Genomic DNA, 18,636 nt, shown 5'->3' on the forward strand with positions numbered 1-18,636 from the left:
TCGAAATGCAAACTGGTGTTGGTCCAGGTCAGTACTTGGACATGGTTCACTGTGTAGGACCTAAGATGGACGATGCAGCTCCTCTGGCCTCCTGCCTACAGCTGCGATCCACGTGCTTTGTGTCCCTGGTGCTCAGAATGTGGAGAGCAGCTCTCTCAGAGTGGGAGTGAACATGTGAATGATGTGTGTCCTTTTATAAATGTTTCCCCAGACTGTAGCAACTGTACTGGACTGTTCTTTACCAGTGGGAATTCCTTCAAGGTCTCCTTCCAAAATGTAAATAGTAAATTAAAGTACTTTTGTTGTTACTCCATGGAGAGCTCACCTAGGTCTAGGTGCTGGTGTTGGACCTGAGTGGAGGGCGCTCTACAAACCTCCACTAGTTAAAAGGACTCTCACTGTTTTATGGACTGTTGTCGACTGTTGCCTTTGTTTTCTGTGCTGGAGAATCTTTTCTGTCTGTTTGGGGAATTGTTCATTCTGGGGTACTAATACTCTCAGAAAAACAAAGATAAATGTCAGCTTTTTAATTTAATTCTTGGCAGAGCCAAGATGGTCATCTACAGTGTCTGAGCTGAAGGAACAGAGTGGAAAAAGCTGTTGATGCTGTTCTTGCGTTTGTTAAAATGGTGAAAGCGCTTCTGAAGCTAGATTTCATAATGCCATTAAAGATGGCATTAACACATCCTCTGCTCTGACATGATTTAGATTTTGTGAATGTGTCTTTAATTGTTGTTGTATAAATCTCTCTCTCTCTCTCTCTCTTTCTCTCTCTCTCTCTCTCTCTGTTTAAAGGAAGGTTTTTGTTGCCACTGTTTGCTCATGGGGGAATTGTTGGGTGTCTGTAAATCATGAATAAGTCAAAGAGTGTGTTCTTGACCAACCTTGTCCAAATGAAGCTTCATGAAGCATCAGTTGTATTTGTTGAGCCCACTAGATGGAGCTCTTGGTTTAAAGAAAAAGGCTCAATGAATGGTGATTCAGTGTGTTTTCAACCCTTTGGTGAATGACGACAGCTCCATCTAGTGGAAAAATAAAGACAATGCTTCATGAAGCTTCATTTGGACATCACTAGTCTTGAGATAAATGTTGTTATAATTTGGCACAATACATAAAAATGAATTGAATTCATAATAACAATAATAATTATCGCAGTGGATTTATCACTACTACACGAGTATTCACTCCTTTCCTAATATTTTGAATTTTCTTTTGTTCTACTCAACCAAAGTCTATTTAATAAGTTTCAGATGTATTCCATTTGTTCTATTTTCTTTCAGTCTGAAGCCCAGGAGCTCACTATAGTCAAGATGTCTAAATTTGGAGGAGGTATCGGTGCTCCCAGTAAAGAGGAGAGGTTGAAAGAAGCCGCAGACATTCATCTGAGACTGGGGCAAATTCAACGATACTGTGAATTAATGGTGGAGCTGGGACAGGTATGGTGTGTGTTTGTGTGTCTTTGTGTGTGTGTGTGTGTGTGTAGGTTTGAGTATGGTTATCACAAGAAAACTGAGGTATTATCTTGTTATCATGGGAAAACATAGGTATTATCTCATTATCTTCTATATCAAATGCAAATTTAAACCAAGCAGTTTTCGAGCTGTTGTGAGAACACTGATGTTACTGATATCTGGACCTCCAGTTTGGGTCTGCCATCATCAAATGCTTTGCATGTCATAGTGGAAGCCCGAGTTGAAACTGGAGGTGAAAGAAGTTGAAAAGAGGTGACTTGTTGCTGAAGGCATAAAGGATGACTGAGTGGAGTGACAGAGGCAGACGGGCAGCTGCATGACAAAAGCCTGGTGTAGAGGAGTTTGAAAAGGTTATGGAGAGGGACCTTGGGACATCAAAGAGGTTTTGACAAACCAAGGCTATAGAAGAAGGCTGGGACACCAAAAAAAACATCTGAACTTTGGGGTATGACACCTGCGCAGTGTATGGCGCCAGAAATAAAGTGATGGTTTCTGGTTAAGTGACTTACTTTCCAGAACAAGGTCACAACTCTCAAACATTATACTTGTAATTGTTCTATGATGAACCAGCTGTTGAGCCTCTGGGTCAGCAATTGCAGACCAGCTTTTACTGTGCACGTGTCACACCCCCAACCTCTCTTTGTTTGTGTCCCAGCCTCCTTTCATTGATCATATTGCCAGACAGTGTAACTATGCTAATGAGGCTGAGCGATATTATGTCTCTTTCAGTGGGAGAAAGCATTATCTGTGGCACCGGGAGTCTCCATGAAGTACTGGAAGAAACTCATGCAGAGGTAAACCAGCTTTTCTGTTAAACAACAATAAAAGTGGAACACAACAAATATTTCGGTCAAAGTGTGCACTGCTAGGATGACTGTTGAAAATAGTTTGTTCAATTAATAATGGTCTGTCTCAGTGTGTGTATCAGTGTGTAATGCCACAATGTTTATCCAGATAAACAGAGGTGGACGAATTAAGAGCAATAATCTTGCATATACAATATACTGCACTTCCTTTAAAACAGAGGCGAGTCAGAGACCTTCTGATTCAACATTATACTAGTCTTACTCACTGGATGTGTAAAGTTGGATAAAGCCTGCCATTGGCCTCCCATTTCAGTCAGCATTACCCTCCCTTTTCACTATCTACTCAATTTTACATTTTTCCCATATCCCAGGAGATAGATCTGGCAATGCGAGACTAACACTATAGAGATTTCTGAGGGTAGATAAATACTCAGGAACACTAATAATATAAAGCAACATACAGTATAACACTCTTCTATTTATTGGTGTTAAACAGACGCACGGTTGCAACATGTGACCGCATGATTACATAATTGGTATAAGTGACTTGAATTAAAAGTTTAAGCAACTAAAATACCAGGTTAGGGTTAAAAAAAGATCACAATCATGTCAACAACGAAGTTAAATAACTTTATCGCTCCCTTGGTAATTACTACAACCACTAGAGAGGACAAATATAAATATGGGTCGTTCTAAGCTGCCTGCACCTATAAGGTGACACAATACAACCAAAACCTCCTTTCCCAAGAACAACTATAGAGTTGAATCAAAGCCTCCCTGACACAGTGTCAACCAAAACCTGTACTAAAGGCTGCTATGTATTACATAACTGTTGTTCTGAGTTTCATTATGATGTTGCTGCTTTTAGAGACCTTTTTCACAACAGACATTTTGATTTGTCATACTAACAACATTAAGAATTGTGTTCCATTCAGTGTCCCATATACAGTATGTATACAATACCTGGGAGCACACCTAAAGTCCACATGAACAGCTCTGTGTTTCAGGAGTATCTGTTGAGCAAACCTGAATTGAAAACTTGATTTTAACTGGCATTATTCATTTTGTCTTTTTTTTTTTTTTTTAAATGAATAAAAAACAAAAACACAAACCTTTTAAACCTCTATGTGTTGCGTGTTGTTGATGCTATAATTTCATTTTAATATGCTCATGTCGCAGGAGAGTTGACCAGCTGGCGGCTGAGGATAATGATGATGCTATCCCATACTGCATCGCTACGGGAGACATTAAAAAACTTGTAACTTTCTTCACTGGCAGAGGTTCACTGGCAGAGGACAGCTGCTAGAAGCCTTGATAATAGCACAGGTACAGAAGGAGGGAGAGGGAGAGGGAGAGGGAGAGAGAGAGAGAGAGAGAGAGAGAGAGAGAGAGAGAGAGAGAGAGAGAGAGAGAGAGAGAGAGAGAGAGAGAGAGAGAGAGAGAGAGAGAGAGAGAGAGAGAGAGAGAGAGAGAGAGAGAGAGAGAGAGAGAGAGAGAGAGAGAGAGAGAGAGAGAGAGAGAGAGAGAGAGAGAGAGAGAGAGAGAGAGAATAACGGCCCTGTACCCACCTGGTGAAGTTCTCAGTCTGTGTCTCCACATGCGTCTTCAGTGACCACTTGTGATCCAATTTCACTTATTGTAACTTATTTTCTCGTAGATTTGCAACTTTATCTCATAAATCTGAAACTTTTTTCAATTAAATTTTATTTTCAGTGCCGACTCATAACAAAAGTTATCTCAGGACACTTTACAGAGTAGGTAAAGACCACACTCTATGACTTATTTATGATTTTCATAGACCCAACAATTACCCCATGAGCAGCAACAGGGATCTTGTTCACACAGGGGCGATGAAAACCTTCCCTTTAACAAGCAGGAACATCAGACAGACCCAGCTCTATGGAGGACAGACATCTGTCTGCACCGGTTGGAGAGGAAGAAAAGGAGAGAGAAAGAGAGAAAAGACAGACAGATGGACAGAGAGACAGAGACAAAGACAGACAGACAGAGAGACAGTCCCAGAGATGCAAGCAACCACAAAAGTAACAGTAACTATTATAATATCTATAGTAATGTGAATATGACTTATATGTTATAACAGTTAATACAGCAGAATAGTAGAAACAAGTGCGGCTAGGGTGATAGAATATGATATTTATAATAATAATGGTGGCAAACATGATCAATGATGAGTAGTGGCAATAACAGCTGCGATACAATGAGATATATTACTGATGTTGTTTTTATGGCTACAAATGTTATAATTTATAAGACTAATGATAGATAATATGAGTAATAGCAGTAATTGCAGTAGGAAGCGTCATGTACATCATGTTCGAAATCATACCCCCCTTCCTGGGGTCCGTAATATATATATTTTTTTCATGCTTGGCCCTAATATACCGTCGCACAACCGCATGTGTCCACATTCTGACAGTAGTGAGAACAGGGATGTGACTCTGTCCACATCAGGGATCGCCTACTCAACTGACGCTCCCCTGCCTGAGAGGAAGTGTGTCCTCATTCACAGACTATGATGTGTTCACAACATCTGAGCCTGTAGCTCTCTGTGTATTTTTGGCTGCTTGTATTTTTAAACTTTATTATTTTGAAAGTGTTTTTTTTTTGAGATCCGATCTTAATGCTTCCTGAGTGTTTTCACCTGTACTTGGAGCTGAACACTTGTGATCGGATCACTCAGACAGTATGTTAATACCAGGTGGTAACAGGTGTAAAGACACTGATGAAGTCATGAGCTGACAGCTGACAGGACTTAAGGACTGAATGCTCAATGTTGAATAATGAATAGAGTTGGGTGCATGAGGAGAAGGAGAGTATAAATAGACAGAGAGGACAGTGATGTTGATGGTTGTGAAAATATTGATAAGACATAACATGAATAATGAATATTAATATTGTATATTTTTAGGGAGCGTGTGAAGGGAACATTCGTGTACCTCAAAGCTCTCCAGTTAACCACACAACTAATGATGTGGATAACAGACAACAATACCAGAGGTAAAGCAAACACACACACACACACACACACACACACACACACACACACACACACACACACACACACACACACACACACACACACACACACACACACACACACACACACACACACACACACACACACACACACTATAATGTCAGGAAGTGAGCTATTGCTTTTAATAAAACGGTTACCAACTTACCGGCAATAAAAAAGTGATGACATATTCCAAATTTAAACCGTTTCTATTAAGAAAAATCATCCATAAATCATTGTTCTTACAAAGAAATAGGCCCTCCTGGCCATCGGTTTCTATGGAACGTACTATCTTGATGTAATTTAACCTGTTGCCGCCCTGTTAGTTTAACCGAGCGTAGCCTAGCATGAGCATATTTTGTAGACATCGTGAAGTTTAAATCCATCCATCCATCTTCAACCGCTTGTCCCTGGGGTCGCGGGGGGGCTGGAGCCAATCAAAGCTGACATCGGGCGTGAGGTGGGGTACAACCTGGACAGGACGGCAGTTTATCACAGGGCACATAGAGACAAACAGAGACAGACAACCATTCACACTCACACCTACGGGCAATTTAGAGTCATCAATGAACGTTACACGTGCATGTCTTTGGACTGTGGGAGGAGCCAGAGAACCCGGAGAAAACCCAGGCAGAAACGGGAAGAACATGCAAACTCCAAACAGAAGGGCCCCAACCGGGATTTGAAGTAGCTGATTCTGAAGAAAAGATGAAGGCTTTCTAGTGTGTATTTAGTCAATAAAAATGTACACACAGCTGTACATATTTCACCTTTTTTTTTTTTTTTTTTTTTTGACATTTTAGGGGAAGCTGAGCTTCCCTTGCAGTCTTAGAGCAATCGCCACGTAAGCGTTTATCAATCGCCACGCACCTCAAAATCAGTCTGTTGGTGACCCTGTTATCTACTTTGGAAACAGATATGCAAAATGACTGCTATGAAAAGGACATATTCTAAAAATTATATAATCTTTCAGTTGGTCCTCCTGGCATTCTCTGCTTAAATTGAATACCTGGAGAAACGACGTACAAGTGGATTTCTTTTTGGAAGACTGGGAAGGAGCATGTGCTGAAGCACAAACACAAACTGTTAACACTCGGATCAATTGCTGAAATCTAATCATGGACATGGTGACACCAGAAAACCTTGTATAAGACCTGTGTACGAGGTGTGGACAGGAGAAAGGGACCTGTTTCATTGTGTTTGAAATGAAAGAGTTCTGGAGGGAGATTAAAGCAGCTCTGGAGAATATTCTGAGCTTACATTTAACACTTGACCTAAAGCTTTTCATTTGAGGCCTATGCCCTGATAAACATCACACACCTGAGAAAGATATTGTTGCCTTATTTATATATTTTTACTGAGTTCTCTCACTCAGACCGGTAAACACATTTTATTATGGTTATTAATAGGATCAAATACCTGTCTGGGAAAGATTATTTACATTATAAAAGGTAAAACATCACTCTTCAAAAATGGGACTTTTATACAATATTTAAAGAATTTGGATCAAAGTAATGTGACAAATGTGGTGTGCGAGGTTTAAATGTAAGTGGTCCTCTGCAGTTGCCTATTTGAACCCCTTTCTAACACATGCATCATATCTAGAAACAGTGAGCAACACTCCTTCACTCAGGGTCATGGCATCCTTGCTATGACTTTGTATGTTAATGTTTGTGAGATGAGGTGTCCTTGGCTAAATTGCTCTTTTTCTGTCCAGTCTCCTCCATAAGGTTTGTAAAGAACTAGCTGAATGGTACTTCCAGGATGGATGCTCGGTCCTGTCAGCATGTTGCCACCTAGCTGTGGACAACATCAAGGTACAGTCTGTTGGTATCACCTTCAGTTACATACAATAGATTTGGATTTGTTATGCATTGTGCTAGAATATCATGCAGTTTCATACATTTCCATTTTATTAAATATATTATCCCACACCCGGATTTTTCTCCTACTGTATGTGATTTGAACATATTAACCGTATCTACATTGACTGCTCAGTCTGTGTGTCTGTGCTTCAAAAGACTTCCCTTCACTTGCTGGACTGGGCGGAGAAACAAAATCAAGGCTTAGACTGAGACTTCTCTTTATTGATCCCTTTGGGATAACTCCAGCAAGGAAATTGAATTTCCAGCAGCTGAAAAAAACACAAGGGAGGTATAAAAAAATACAGTATAAGATATCCAATAAACTCTTAGCTAAATGAATACAGAAAGAACAGTTCTGAAGCACAGGTCTTCAGTAGTTCCAGACACACTTTATCCAGGCCTGCTGCTTTCCTGGGCCGGAGCTTCCTCTGCTGTCCTCTGACCTGGTCTGTTGTGATGTGAGGCGGGGATTGTGTTTGGGTGGAGGAAGAGAAGGGGGGTATTGTGAAGTCAGGGGGAGGTGTGTCGAGGGAAGAAGGAGAGATAGCTGCAGTGAGGGTGGGGGGGACAAGGGCTGGTTAGACCTGTTGAAGAAGTCATTCAGCTTGTTCGCCCCCTCCATTGTCCCCCTTGTAGCTCTGCTCTTTGTGTTGTGACCTGTGATGGTCATCATACCTTCCCAGACCACCCTCATGTTGTTCTCCCTCAGCTTCTGCTCCATCTTTCTCCTGTAGCTGTCCTTTATTCCCTCACACAGTGTTTCACCTCCTGCTGTGCTGCCTTCATGGCCTCTCTGTCCCTGCTCCTGAAGGCAGCCTTCTTCTTGTTGAGGACAGCCTTAACTTCCTGCATTACCCATGGCTTGTTATTAGGGTAACAGCGGACAGTCTTGACAGGGGAGACCACGTCTGCACAGAAGTTCAGGTACTCCGTCAGACAATGTGTCATCCTCTCTATGTCCTCACCATGCGGGTTGATCAGCACATCCCAGACTGTGGTGTTGTAACTGTCTCTCAGGGCACTTTCCATCTCAGGGGACCACCTCCTGATGGTACGAGTTGTCACAGGCAGTTTTTGGACCAAGGGGGTATACAGTGGCTGTAGGTGAACCAGGTTGTGATCAGACTTCCCCAGTGCGAGGAGGGGAGTCGCTCTGTATGCATCCCTTACATTAGCATACAGGAGATCAATTGTCCTGTTGTTTCTGGTGGGACAGTTTGCAACCTGGTGAAAAACAAGGTAGAATCCAAAGTTGCGTGATTAAAGTCCCCAGAGATGATCATAAATGCCTCAGGGTGGTGTGTCTGCAGCCTTTCAGTGACTGCGTAGATATTGTCACAGGCAGTGGCTGCGTCCGCTCTCGGAGGGATGTAAACACAGACGTCATCAATTGAGTGAACTCTCTCTGCAGATAATATGGCCATAGGCTAACAGCTAGCAGCTTGAGGTCCCGGCAACATGAGACTGTCTTTACTGAGATATGTCCTAGGTTACACCAGCGGTTGTTCACAAACATGATGAGTCCCCCACCTTTGCTTTTTCCGCTTGCTTCTGTGACTCTGTCGACTCTCACGGTAGTGAATACCAGAAGCTCCACGTTAGCATCCGGTACGAGGTGGTTTAGCCATGACTCCGTAAAGATGAACAAGCTGCTCTCACGGTAGATCCGCTGGTTGTTCAGCGCGGACAGCTCGTCAATCTTGTTCGGCAGCGAGTTCACGTTCCTCATGATTACGGAGGGAATGTATGTCTTGTAGCACCTCCGATTCTTTCGCTTGCTCGGTCTTTAGTATCCCAGCTTGTCCCTTTGCGCGTAGAGCCAGCAGTTTCTCCCTTGAGTAATTGAGAAAACTGTCTCTTGGTTGCATTTTAAAGTTAGAAATATCCATAGGATATATATAAAACACACAATCTCTTCACAAGAAGAGTAAAAAAGTAGGAAGAAAGAGTTTAAAATACGGTAAAAAAGCTAAAAAGAGCTACTTGAGATGCGGATGTCTCCTACAGCGCCAGAGTGTAGGAGCGTCAGTGAATCAGTGAAACACTGTTTATTTCTTTACATGGAGCCGACATGAAAACTTTTTTGGTTTAGTAAATGTCTCAGTCAGCTGGTGAAGGCAGGTTATCCAGCAGCTGTCACTCTGCTCAGGAGCTGCTGACAGATGGCAGAGTAGTGATTGTCTTTATTTTCCACTAAAATGAGCTCTCTGTTCAACAAAGGGTTGGAAACACACTGATCACCATTCATTGAGCCTTTTTCTTTAAACCAAGAGCTTGATCCAGTGGGCTCAGCAAATACAACTAATGCTTCATGAAGCTTCATTTGGACATCACTAGCTGAGACCAAACTGTTCTCCTAACTCATCACATATGGAGGCTTTGGGTTTGTCAGGTTGGATGACCGCATTCGTGCTGACACTGTACCTATAACTTGTAGCTTGAAGTCAAAGAATCTACGGAGGCCCCGAGTGTTACGTGTTTGTGTCACGGTGCTGGCGCCACTATCTTCTTACAGTGCTTACATACTGTTTGTGTCTAGTCTGTCACTCTGCTGCTGTTTGTTGTTTCCACCGGGAATCCAAAATGCTGCCCCTCTAACTATTTGAAAGTGGAGGGGGGATCTTTTCTGCTAATTTTGAGGTCAAAGCCAGACCTGCTAGTGGCTGCACTGTTTTTACATACTGTACTTTAAAAAATATGGCTGAAATGTATGTGTATGTTTTTAGTTAGCCATGTCGAGTCATATCCGAGGAAATGAGCTGGAGTTGGCTGCATGTGTGGGTATCGTCCTAGGAGAGGCAGCCAATCCGAGCACTGCATACTGCCTTGAACTCTTGGCCAGGAAATACATGACAACACCTACTTGGTATGTCTCCATCCATACATGTCCAGTTAGTCAACCCTCTATTATTCCTCTATAAACCTTCAAAGTAGCTGTTTGGTGCTATTTTTTTTCCTTTAAAATGTTTTACTTATATTTGCTTTTTCCTCCTGTTGAGTAGATTTTATCCTGATGTTTTCATGTAGCAAACCCCATGTTGCTCTTATCCAGCTAGCTGATTGTATTAAGCCAGCCTGTTCGGCTTTGTATAGTGACATATGTCCTTGTTGTTGAAGGTTATGCATTGAAATTCCAGTTCTCTTAGACACAGGTGGAGCCCAGTTACTGACCTGACTCGTCTCATGGTTTGATTCACAGAAATATCTGAGAAGGCGTAATTGAAAACTGATTGGGAAAGGGCAGGTGCTGTCAAAACATACCTGGCAGGTGATTGGATGAACAGTCAGTTTATCAAACTGTCACCACAGTCAGTCAGCAGAAGAGAGAAAACATCTTTCCCATCCAGAAATCGTTATCTTTTCTCAGTGAAGAAAAACTCTCCAGTTTTGATAAAATTGCTATTGCAGCATTTAAGTTAATCTCTTTAGGAGCCGCTATTGTTGTTTTGAACGAGCGGGCGGCTCTCGTGTCATTGTCACCCCCTACTCCCCCCTCAACTACCAGTTGCTCCTCACAGGATGATGATTGGCTGGATGGCTTCTAGCTGAAACACAAACGCATTACTTGGAGCCGGATAAGACGGATTTTCATGTGATGTGAATTTGATTCTCATGTTATCATGAGAATTCAGCTGCCGTGCAAGGTAACCCAGTGACTGCCGATGACTCCCAACCCATTTACAAAATCATCCAAAAGTCATTCTTACTATAAATTAATAGGGCATTAAGCTTAGAGGGCTTCACCTGTGCTCATAGGACTAGGGTCACAGTGCACAACAACGCACCTACAGTGGCGGCGTCTAAAACTTTGGCTACGTTGAACACATAACGTAGAGCAGAACATTTATCTCTACCGTGTTTACATTTAGGGAGCTCTCAGCTGACCTGCTGGGAATGATTCCTGAGAACCACATTTTATTGGCTAAGTTGTGTGCATTTTATCCAGGAAGTGCTGCTGAAATCAACCAATTTCATGAGAGGGTGAGTAGGCAATCATCAAGTTAAATACGGCATAGACATGTTTTAGACAAAATGGAATGGAGGCTCCATGTCTGATTTTGATATGGTATTAACATTTCTGACAATTATAGTGACTATGATTCTATGTTGTTTGTCATTCAAGTACGGTCTCCCATCACTAGAAGAGGGTAAGGCCAAGGCAGAGGCAGCCATGTGTGAAGGAGATTTGTTCTCTGCAGTTAAATTCCACATGCTGAGTTCTGAGCCCGAGAACGCCCTTCGGATAGGCCTAGATCATGTTAAAGGTATTGGCAATTCAGTTTAATTTTGTGTGTGGATACCAACGTAATACACAACATAACATCAGTGCATTTTAAATATAATAAAAATATGAAAGTGTTCTAAAAGTTAGATTCTCACATGTCATCAGTTGTTGTGATTCAGATTTTTTCCTCCAATAGTGTCATCACATTTTATTCTTAAAGGGTGCAATATTTTATTTTTTTTAATCAATATTGTACTGTATTAATAGACACATTAAGTCATTCCATGGTTGTCCCACATGCTGGTGCGGAAGTCTAATCTGTAACCAATCCTTATGAAGACCCTAAATAATATCTTTCTCTATCTGATTTGATGTAAGATACAGTGAATGACAATCAAAACATTCATCAAAACTACAAAGATATATGCATATCCAGTCAAGTTTCTCAATACATACTTTTAAATAATCAAGATTTCTGTCTTTATAAATAATTGTTATAGTTTTCAGCAGTAATCCAGAATTAAAATCTTTTTTTCTTGCGTGCGTTAACAAGGTAACTAACATCTGAGTTTTAGTTTTAAAATTGTTCAAAATCCTCTGTGGGGCCCGGTTAATCAGAAAGTCTTTGATTTGCCTCCTCACCAGAACAGCTCACTAGACCTGATTGGACAGTGGATAGTGTTCAGCCAATCCTGGACCTGATGAGTTACATCAGAACTGACTGCCTTATCACGGCCAAGTTGACTGAGTAAGAACATTTATTTTCCTATTATTCTTATTAACTATTCGTTATTTTAATGATTTTCCATTATACTGTTACTCCTCATACATTATCAGACTTGATCATCATCCAGGTCTTTGTGAATGTGTGTGTGTGTGTGTGTGTGTGTGTGTGGGTGTGGGTGTGGGTGTGTGTGAGTGTGTGTTACCTGCCATGGATAATATATTGATAATGTTGCCCACTTCCTTGCTGTTTGTGTGTGTCTATGCAGAGCTCGCAGTGAGCTGTTGATCATGTGTGGTTATATTGGAAGTCTGCTGGCCATTAGAAGACAGTACACCAGCATTGTACCTGCACTCTACGAATACACCAGGTAGATACACGACTCTCTGTGTGCGTATGTGTTGAAAATTCTTTATTTAACTTGGCTTTAACCTTTGGAAAATACAGAGCTCCATAGGGGACATGGGGGGGAAAATATGAATGAAAAAAAAGTCTAACTTTGCGAGATAACGCAAAGGTTTTGTTTTGAAGTGTCTGATTCAAAGTGATGTTTAAAGTGAGAGTGAAACTAAAAGTCTGCCTCCAACAATGGGGTGTTGGCTCCCAGTAAGTGGGCGGTGACTTCCAGCTCCAGTCAGGGGCTGTCAGCTCAGTGGAGACGTGGCTCTAGTCCTGAGCTACCGTCATTCCCTGGGGCTTCAACTGCTGGCACGGTGTAGGAAAACACACTGCTACCTTCAAACTACAGTTGGCACCACAGTTAGCTGACATGGACACGACACTGCTATTAGCGGTAGAGTTGTCACGATACTAGAATTTCAAAGTCAATACCGATACACAGGAAAATACTCAATACCATTATGGGGAGAAGAAAAAAATGAAAATAAGATAAGAAATAAATAAAATATAAAATAAAGATTAGAACAAGACAAACAACATCAGTAACAGCACTTTTAAAAAGAAAAGAGAAAACACATTTGTAGGGTATATATATGACAAATATGTTCAAATTCTCTGATTGCTTGTTTCATTGTGTTGGTTTATCTTCTGTGTTTCTGCTGACTTGGCTCCATATTAACTAAATAGAGTTGGTAAAGCAGCTGCCACTGTTTCTGTCTCGTTGCTGGTTGACTTTTCAGACAAATTATTGTGTCATTCTGTAATTCTGTCATTAGACAAGCAGGACTGATGATATTAGCTGCTTAGCTCCAACGTTAATGTTACTGTTGATTATTAGATGCTAGTCACTAGCTTTATGATAACGTGACTGTTGAATACTTCAATGTTGTCGAAACGGGAACTTTACGGACTCTTGAGATTCCCCATGCTGCTCGACTCAGTTTGCATCTCTTTAGCTTTGTTAGCATATCGGCTTGTTATATATATATATATATATATATATATATATATATATATATATATATATATATATGCTAAATACTTCCAAACAGCACATTTGCTTTGTTAATTTTTCAACTAAAACTGTTCATGAAGGTTCTGAAGCAACTTTTTTTGACAACCCTAATAAGTGGTTGTATTTCCATAGGCATTGTGTCGTAAAAACTTTGTGGGGAGTTTCAGATTAAAAGTAAAGTCTTAAATCTGAGTCGGTTAAACTGAGGCACGAACTCCATCTGACCCGGATACCTTCATCAGCAAGGACTGGTGAGGACATAATTTTGTTCAGGTTAAGGTAAGGGAAACACATTGTGATGGGGAAGCAGTCTTTGACACCAGTGTTGGAGAGGAAGAGAGAACTATACCACCTTATTAAGAATTACTTAGGCTAATTAATTATTCCTCGTTAAAAGTTACCATATCAACAGGTAATATGGACTAAACCCGATGGAAACCTAGTCACCTGCAAGAATTAAAAGAATACTTTTCTATCGGTTTCTCTTATCAAATAAATGTATATGTCATGATTGACGACAGAGAATACACGGAGGAGACCCAAATTCAGACACGGAACTTAGGAGACGGTATTAACAAATTTAATAAAACTTATTTTACAAAAAGGTGCACTAACACAAAGGAAAAACACGAAGAACTAGATACAAACTCACACGATGAATGGACACAAGAGGAACAGGTACACAGGGAGACATCAGGGTAGGTAGAAGGTATGATCCGGCACTGAGTGAGGCTCAGTACCGGATTATATACAGACTGGCAGGTGATCAATGCTAACAGGGATCACCTGCCAGGAAAACAAACTCAACACCAGAAAAAGAATAGCACATACAGAAAAACACCGACAGAGGGAGACAAAAACAACGATTAAAGGGGAGAAGGCACAGACTGTCCAGAATCACAACAGTATAAGTTATTTTCTATCAATCTCAATCTGAAAACATTTGTTCTCGTAAAAATGTGACCTCAAAACTTTGCAAAACAGAATGAAAGCTCACAGACAACCACTGGGGTTTGGGGGTTTTACTACAAAAATATAAATATATTTATATACAAAATATACATGATAGATTACATACATGAAATGGCACACATGAGAATAACACAGAAAATGAATGGACATGTTAAAAACTATGATATGGAAATGTAATTTCTAATTATATCTTTATGGAAAGTAAAGTTTAATATCAAATAGCCAGTGGTCACCAGATCTGCTCATTAATGTACCAACAACGTCATCTCACCACCTCAGCATAGAAGGGGGATCCAAGAGGATGGAGGTGTGTTTCATAGCTCCAGAGTAGTCGTCCAGACTTGCAGAACACCGGGTCTCTCCCGAGGTGCAGGGCTGGCAGAACCAGGTCGTCAGATGATTTTTCAGAGGCCAGGAGTGGACGGTCTGTCCAACAGAGTGGCATGCGACAGTCTCTCGATAGGGGACGCTTCGACGTAACAATAGAAATTCAGCGTCAAGGGTCACTTTCGTTGTGACCCCAAATCTTCAGCTTTAAAGAGTCTTTCTGGACACTTCTGCAGGAAAAAGCTTTGAGTTAGGTGGATGAGAGAGTCAGTAGGTCTCTTCTTGCGTGCTCTTGGTGAAAACTGGATTTTGATATGAACTTCAAAAGAGTAACTTTGCGGGACTTCCGGTTGGGCTGAGAAGGAGTAGACACGGGTCGAGTCTTGCTCCCGCCACTTTTGATAATAGTTTCAGGACCACGAAAGTCACAACAATAGTAATGTTCGTCTTGTTTAACGGATACACCACCTAAATATGCCGACACATTCGACCAGACAGATTGTAAAAGATCAGGGGGCGAAGGCTAGCCCCGCAGAGGAGGCAGGTGGCGAGATTAGCATGGCGGGCCATTAATAACCTCTTGGAGCATCACCATGCAGCCCTCTCCGCTGAGATCAAAGCCCTCCCTGCCGAGATCAAAGCCCTCCCTGCCAAGTTCAAAGCCCTCCCTGCCGAGTTCAAAGTCTCCATTTCAACACTCGAAGCAAAGCTGGACCACGTCCACGCCACAGTGTCCGACCACGCTCAGAAGATAGGCTCCCTCGAGGCAAATTAAAATTTACAGGACGAGCGTCTGCTAACGCTGGAGGCCTCCAGTGCCGTGCCAACAGAGAGCAACGCTAAGCTGCTGGCTAAAGTCAGTGACCTGGAGTCCCGGAGCCGGCGCGAGTGATTGGATTACCAGAATCTGTTGAAGGTCTACGGCCCACAGCCTTTTTCGCAGAGCTGCTCATGGAGGTTTTCGGGGAAGGCTTCCTGGAATCACCACCAGAGTGTGACAGGGCTCACCGCACACTAGCTGAGAAACCGAAGCCGGGGCAGAGAACAGTCCTCATCAGGCTGCACAGGTACCAGGTACCAAGAGAAAATGATACGCGAAGCCTGCGCCAGGAGAGGCCGGCTACAATACAGAGGGTCTCCCATCACCATCAACGAGTACTACCCCCCAGAGGTGGTGGAGCAGAGCCAGAAATACAGAGAGGTGATGTCAGAGCTTCACAACCTGGGCTTCAGACCCTCGCCGCTGTTCCCCGCGAGGCTGGTCATCACGATGAAGGAAGGAGGCAGGAAAAGGCTCTCTACGGTCACAGAGGCGAAAGCCTTCAAAACATCCACCCGCACAGAGGAGCCCTGATAACCGCGGGTGAGCTGTTGATTTCACCGCAGACGAGCCGCTGTCATAACCGCTGGATAACCGTGAGTTGGTTTGGTGCTGACTGTGTAGCTGTGCCCAGACTGACCGGAGTTTATATGTTTTAATTTATTTTTAGACTGCCTCGTTAACAGTTAAAGTCCTGACAGGATGCCGACTTTCTGTCTGTTAAAGTTTTGAACAGAAATCGCTAAGTGGTCATTTTAACGCACTGTGGACATCGAGGTCGGATGTTTTCTGATGCTTTTTAAATTCCTGTTTCTCATCCTGTTTTTGTTCCTGCTCACACTGTTATGTGAATTCAGTTTGCCTTTGGTCGGCCTTCGTGCCTAGCACTGGAAGCGTCTGCATGTGGATTTTAGTTCGTTATTATATATTTCTTTCACAGCTTTATTTTATTTAAACCTTTTATCACCTACCACCACAGCGTTATCTGAAGTATCCATGTCTCTGTTTGAGACTCACCCCATACTCCCGCAGTACCTCCCACAGTATCTCCCGAGGGACCCAGTCATATGCCTTCTCCAGATCCACAAATCACATGTAGACCGGATGGGCATACTCCCAGGCCCCCTCAAGGATCCTTGCGAGAGTGAAGAGCTGGTCCGTTGTTCCACGTCCAGGACGGAATCCGCATTGTTCCTCTTCAATCTGAGCACCTTTCCAGCACCTTGGAGTAGACTTTACCAGGGAGGCTCAGTAGTGTGATACCCCTGTAATTGGCACACACCCTCTGGTCCCCCCTTTTAAATAGGGGAACCACCACCCCAGTCTGCCACTCCCTTGGCACCGTCCCAGACTTCCACGCAATATTGAAGAGACGTGTCAACCAAGACAGCCCCTCCAAACCCAAAGCTTTCAGCATTTCTGGACGAATCTCATCAATCCCTGGAGCTTTGCCACTGTGGAGTTGTTTGACTATCTCAGTGACTTCAGCCAGAGATATTGACAATGATTCCCCATCAGCCTCCAGCTCTGCCTCTACAAAAGAGGGCGTGTTAGTCGGATTAAGGAGTTCCTCAAAGTGCTCCGTCCACTGCCCGATTACGGCTGAGGTCACCAGCGTCCCATCCTTACTGTAAACAGCTTGGACGGTTGCCCGTTTCCCCCTCCTGAGATGTCGAATGGTTTTCCAGAAGCACCTTGGTGTCGCCCGAAAGTCCTTCTCCAAGACTTCTCCGAACTCTTCCCGCACCCGCTGCTTTGCCTCTTACACAGCAGAGGCTGCAGCCCTTCTGGCCTTTCGGTACCTTGCAACTGCCTCCGGAGTCTTTTGGGATAACATATCCTGGAAGGCCTCCTTCTTCAATCGGACAGATTCCCTGACCACCGGTGTCCAGCACGGTGTTTGAGGGTTACCGACCCTTGAGGCACCTAAGACCTTGAGGCCACAGCATACCGCTGCAGCTTCAGCAATGGAAGCTCTGAACATTGCCCACTCCGGTTCAATGCCCCCAACCTCCACAGGGATGCCAGAAAAGCTCCGCCGGAGGTGTAAGTTGAAGATGTCTCGGACAGGGCCTCCTCCAGACGTTCCCAGTTCACCCGCACTACTCGTTTTGGCTTATCTGGTCTGTCCAGAATCTTCCCCCATCCTCTGACCCAAGTCATCACCAGATGGTGATCAGTTGACAGCTCTGCCCCTCTCTTCACTCGAGTGTGCAAAACATACGGCCTCAGATCAGATGATACAATCACAAAATCGATTAACGACCTTTGGCCTAGGGTGCTCTGGTACCACGTACACTTATGAGCATCCTTATGTTCGAACATGGTGTTAGTAATAACAGACGACTGTCGGATTTAGATCAGGGAGGTCGTTCCTCCCAATCACGCCTCTCCAGGTGTCTCCATCATTGCCCATGTGGGCGTTAAAGTCTCCCAGTAGAACTATGGAGTCCCCTACTGGAGCCCCATGCAGGACTCCATTCGGGGTCTCCAAGAAGGCCAAATACTCTGAACTGCTGTTTGTTGCATATGCCCAAACAACAGTCAGAGTTTTCCCCCCTACCACCCGCAGGCGTAAGGAGGCGACCCTCTCGTCCACCGGGGTGAACTCCAACACCGCAGCGCTCAGCTGGGGGTTTGTGAGTATCCCCACACCCGCCCAGCGCCTCACACCCTGAGCAACTCCAGAGAAGAATAGGGTCCAACCCCTATCCAGGAGTACGGTTCCAGAACCGAGACTGTGTGTGGAGGTAAGCCCCACCAGATCTAACTGGTAGCGCTCCACCTACCGCACAAGCTCCGGCTCCTTCCCCGACAGAGAGGTGACATTCCACGTCCCCAGAGCCAGCCTCTGCTACCCGTGTCTGGTCCGTCGAGGCCCCTCACATTCACTGCCACCCGTGCAGCAGCGCACCCGACCCCAGCGGTTCCTCCTGCGAGTGGTGGGCCCACAGGCTGGAGAGGAGGGAGGTGC

General features: G+C 43.4%; 1 protein-coding gene across 1 annotated transcript in view; it reads left to right on the forward strand.

Moving 5' to 3' along the window:
* Nucleotides 1-18,636, forward strand: part of wdr17 (WD repeat domain 17) — a gene marked incomplete at both ends in the record, with an annotated part of 61,850 nt that overhangs the window by 30,404 nt on the left and 12,810 nt on the right. Inside the window, 11 exon segments of the mRNA XM_083931649.1 lie at nucleotides 1,281-1,436; nucleotides 2,202-2,266; nucleotides 3,458-3,545; nucleotides 3,548-3,604; nucleotides 5,208-5,296; nucleotides 7,033-7,132; nucleotides 9,907-10,046; nucleotides 11,050-11,161; nucleotides 11,304-11,445; nucleotides 12,051-12,153; nucleotides 12,398-12,499. Of these exon segments, the coding sequence (XP_083787775.1) occupies nucleotides 1,281-1,436; nucleotides 2,202-2,266; nucleotides 3,458-3,545; nucleotides 3,548-3,604; nucleotides 5,208-5,296; nucleotides 7,033-7,132; nucleotides 9,907-10,046; nucleotides 11,050-11,161; nucleotides 11,304-11,445; nucleotides 12,051-12,153; nucleotides 12,398-12,499 (1,154 nt within the window).

The sequence above is a fragment of the Echiichthys vipera genome (genome assembly GCF_963691815.1).
Source record: "Echiichthys vipera genome assembly, chromosome: 2".
In the NCBI taxonomy this organism is placed as follows: Eukaryota; Metazoa; Chordata; class Actinopteri; order Perciformes; family Trachinidae; genus Echiichthys; species Echiichthys vipera.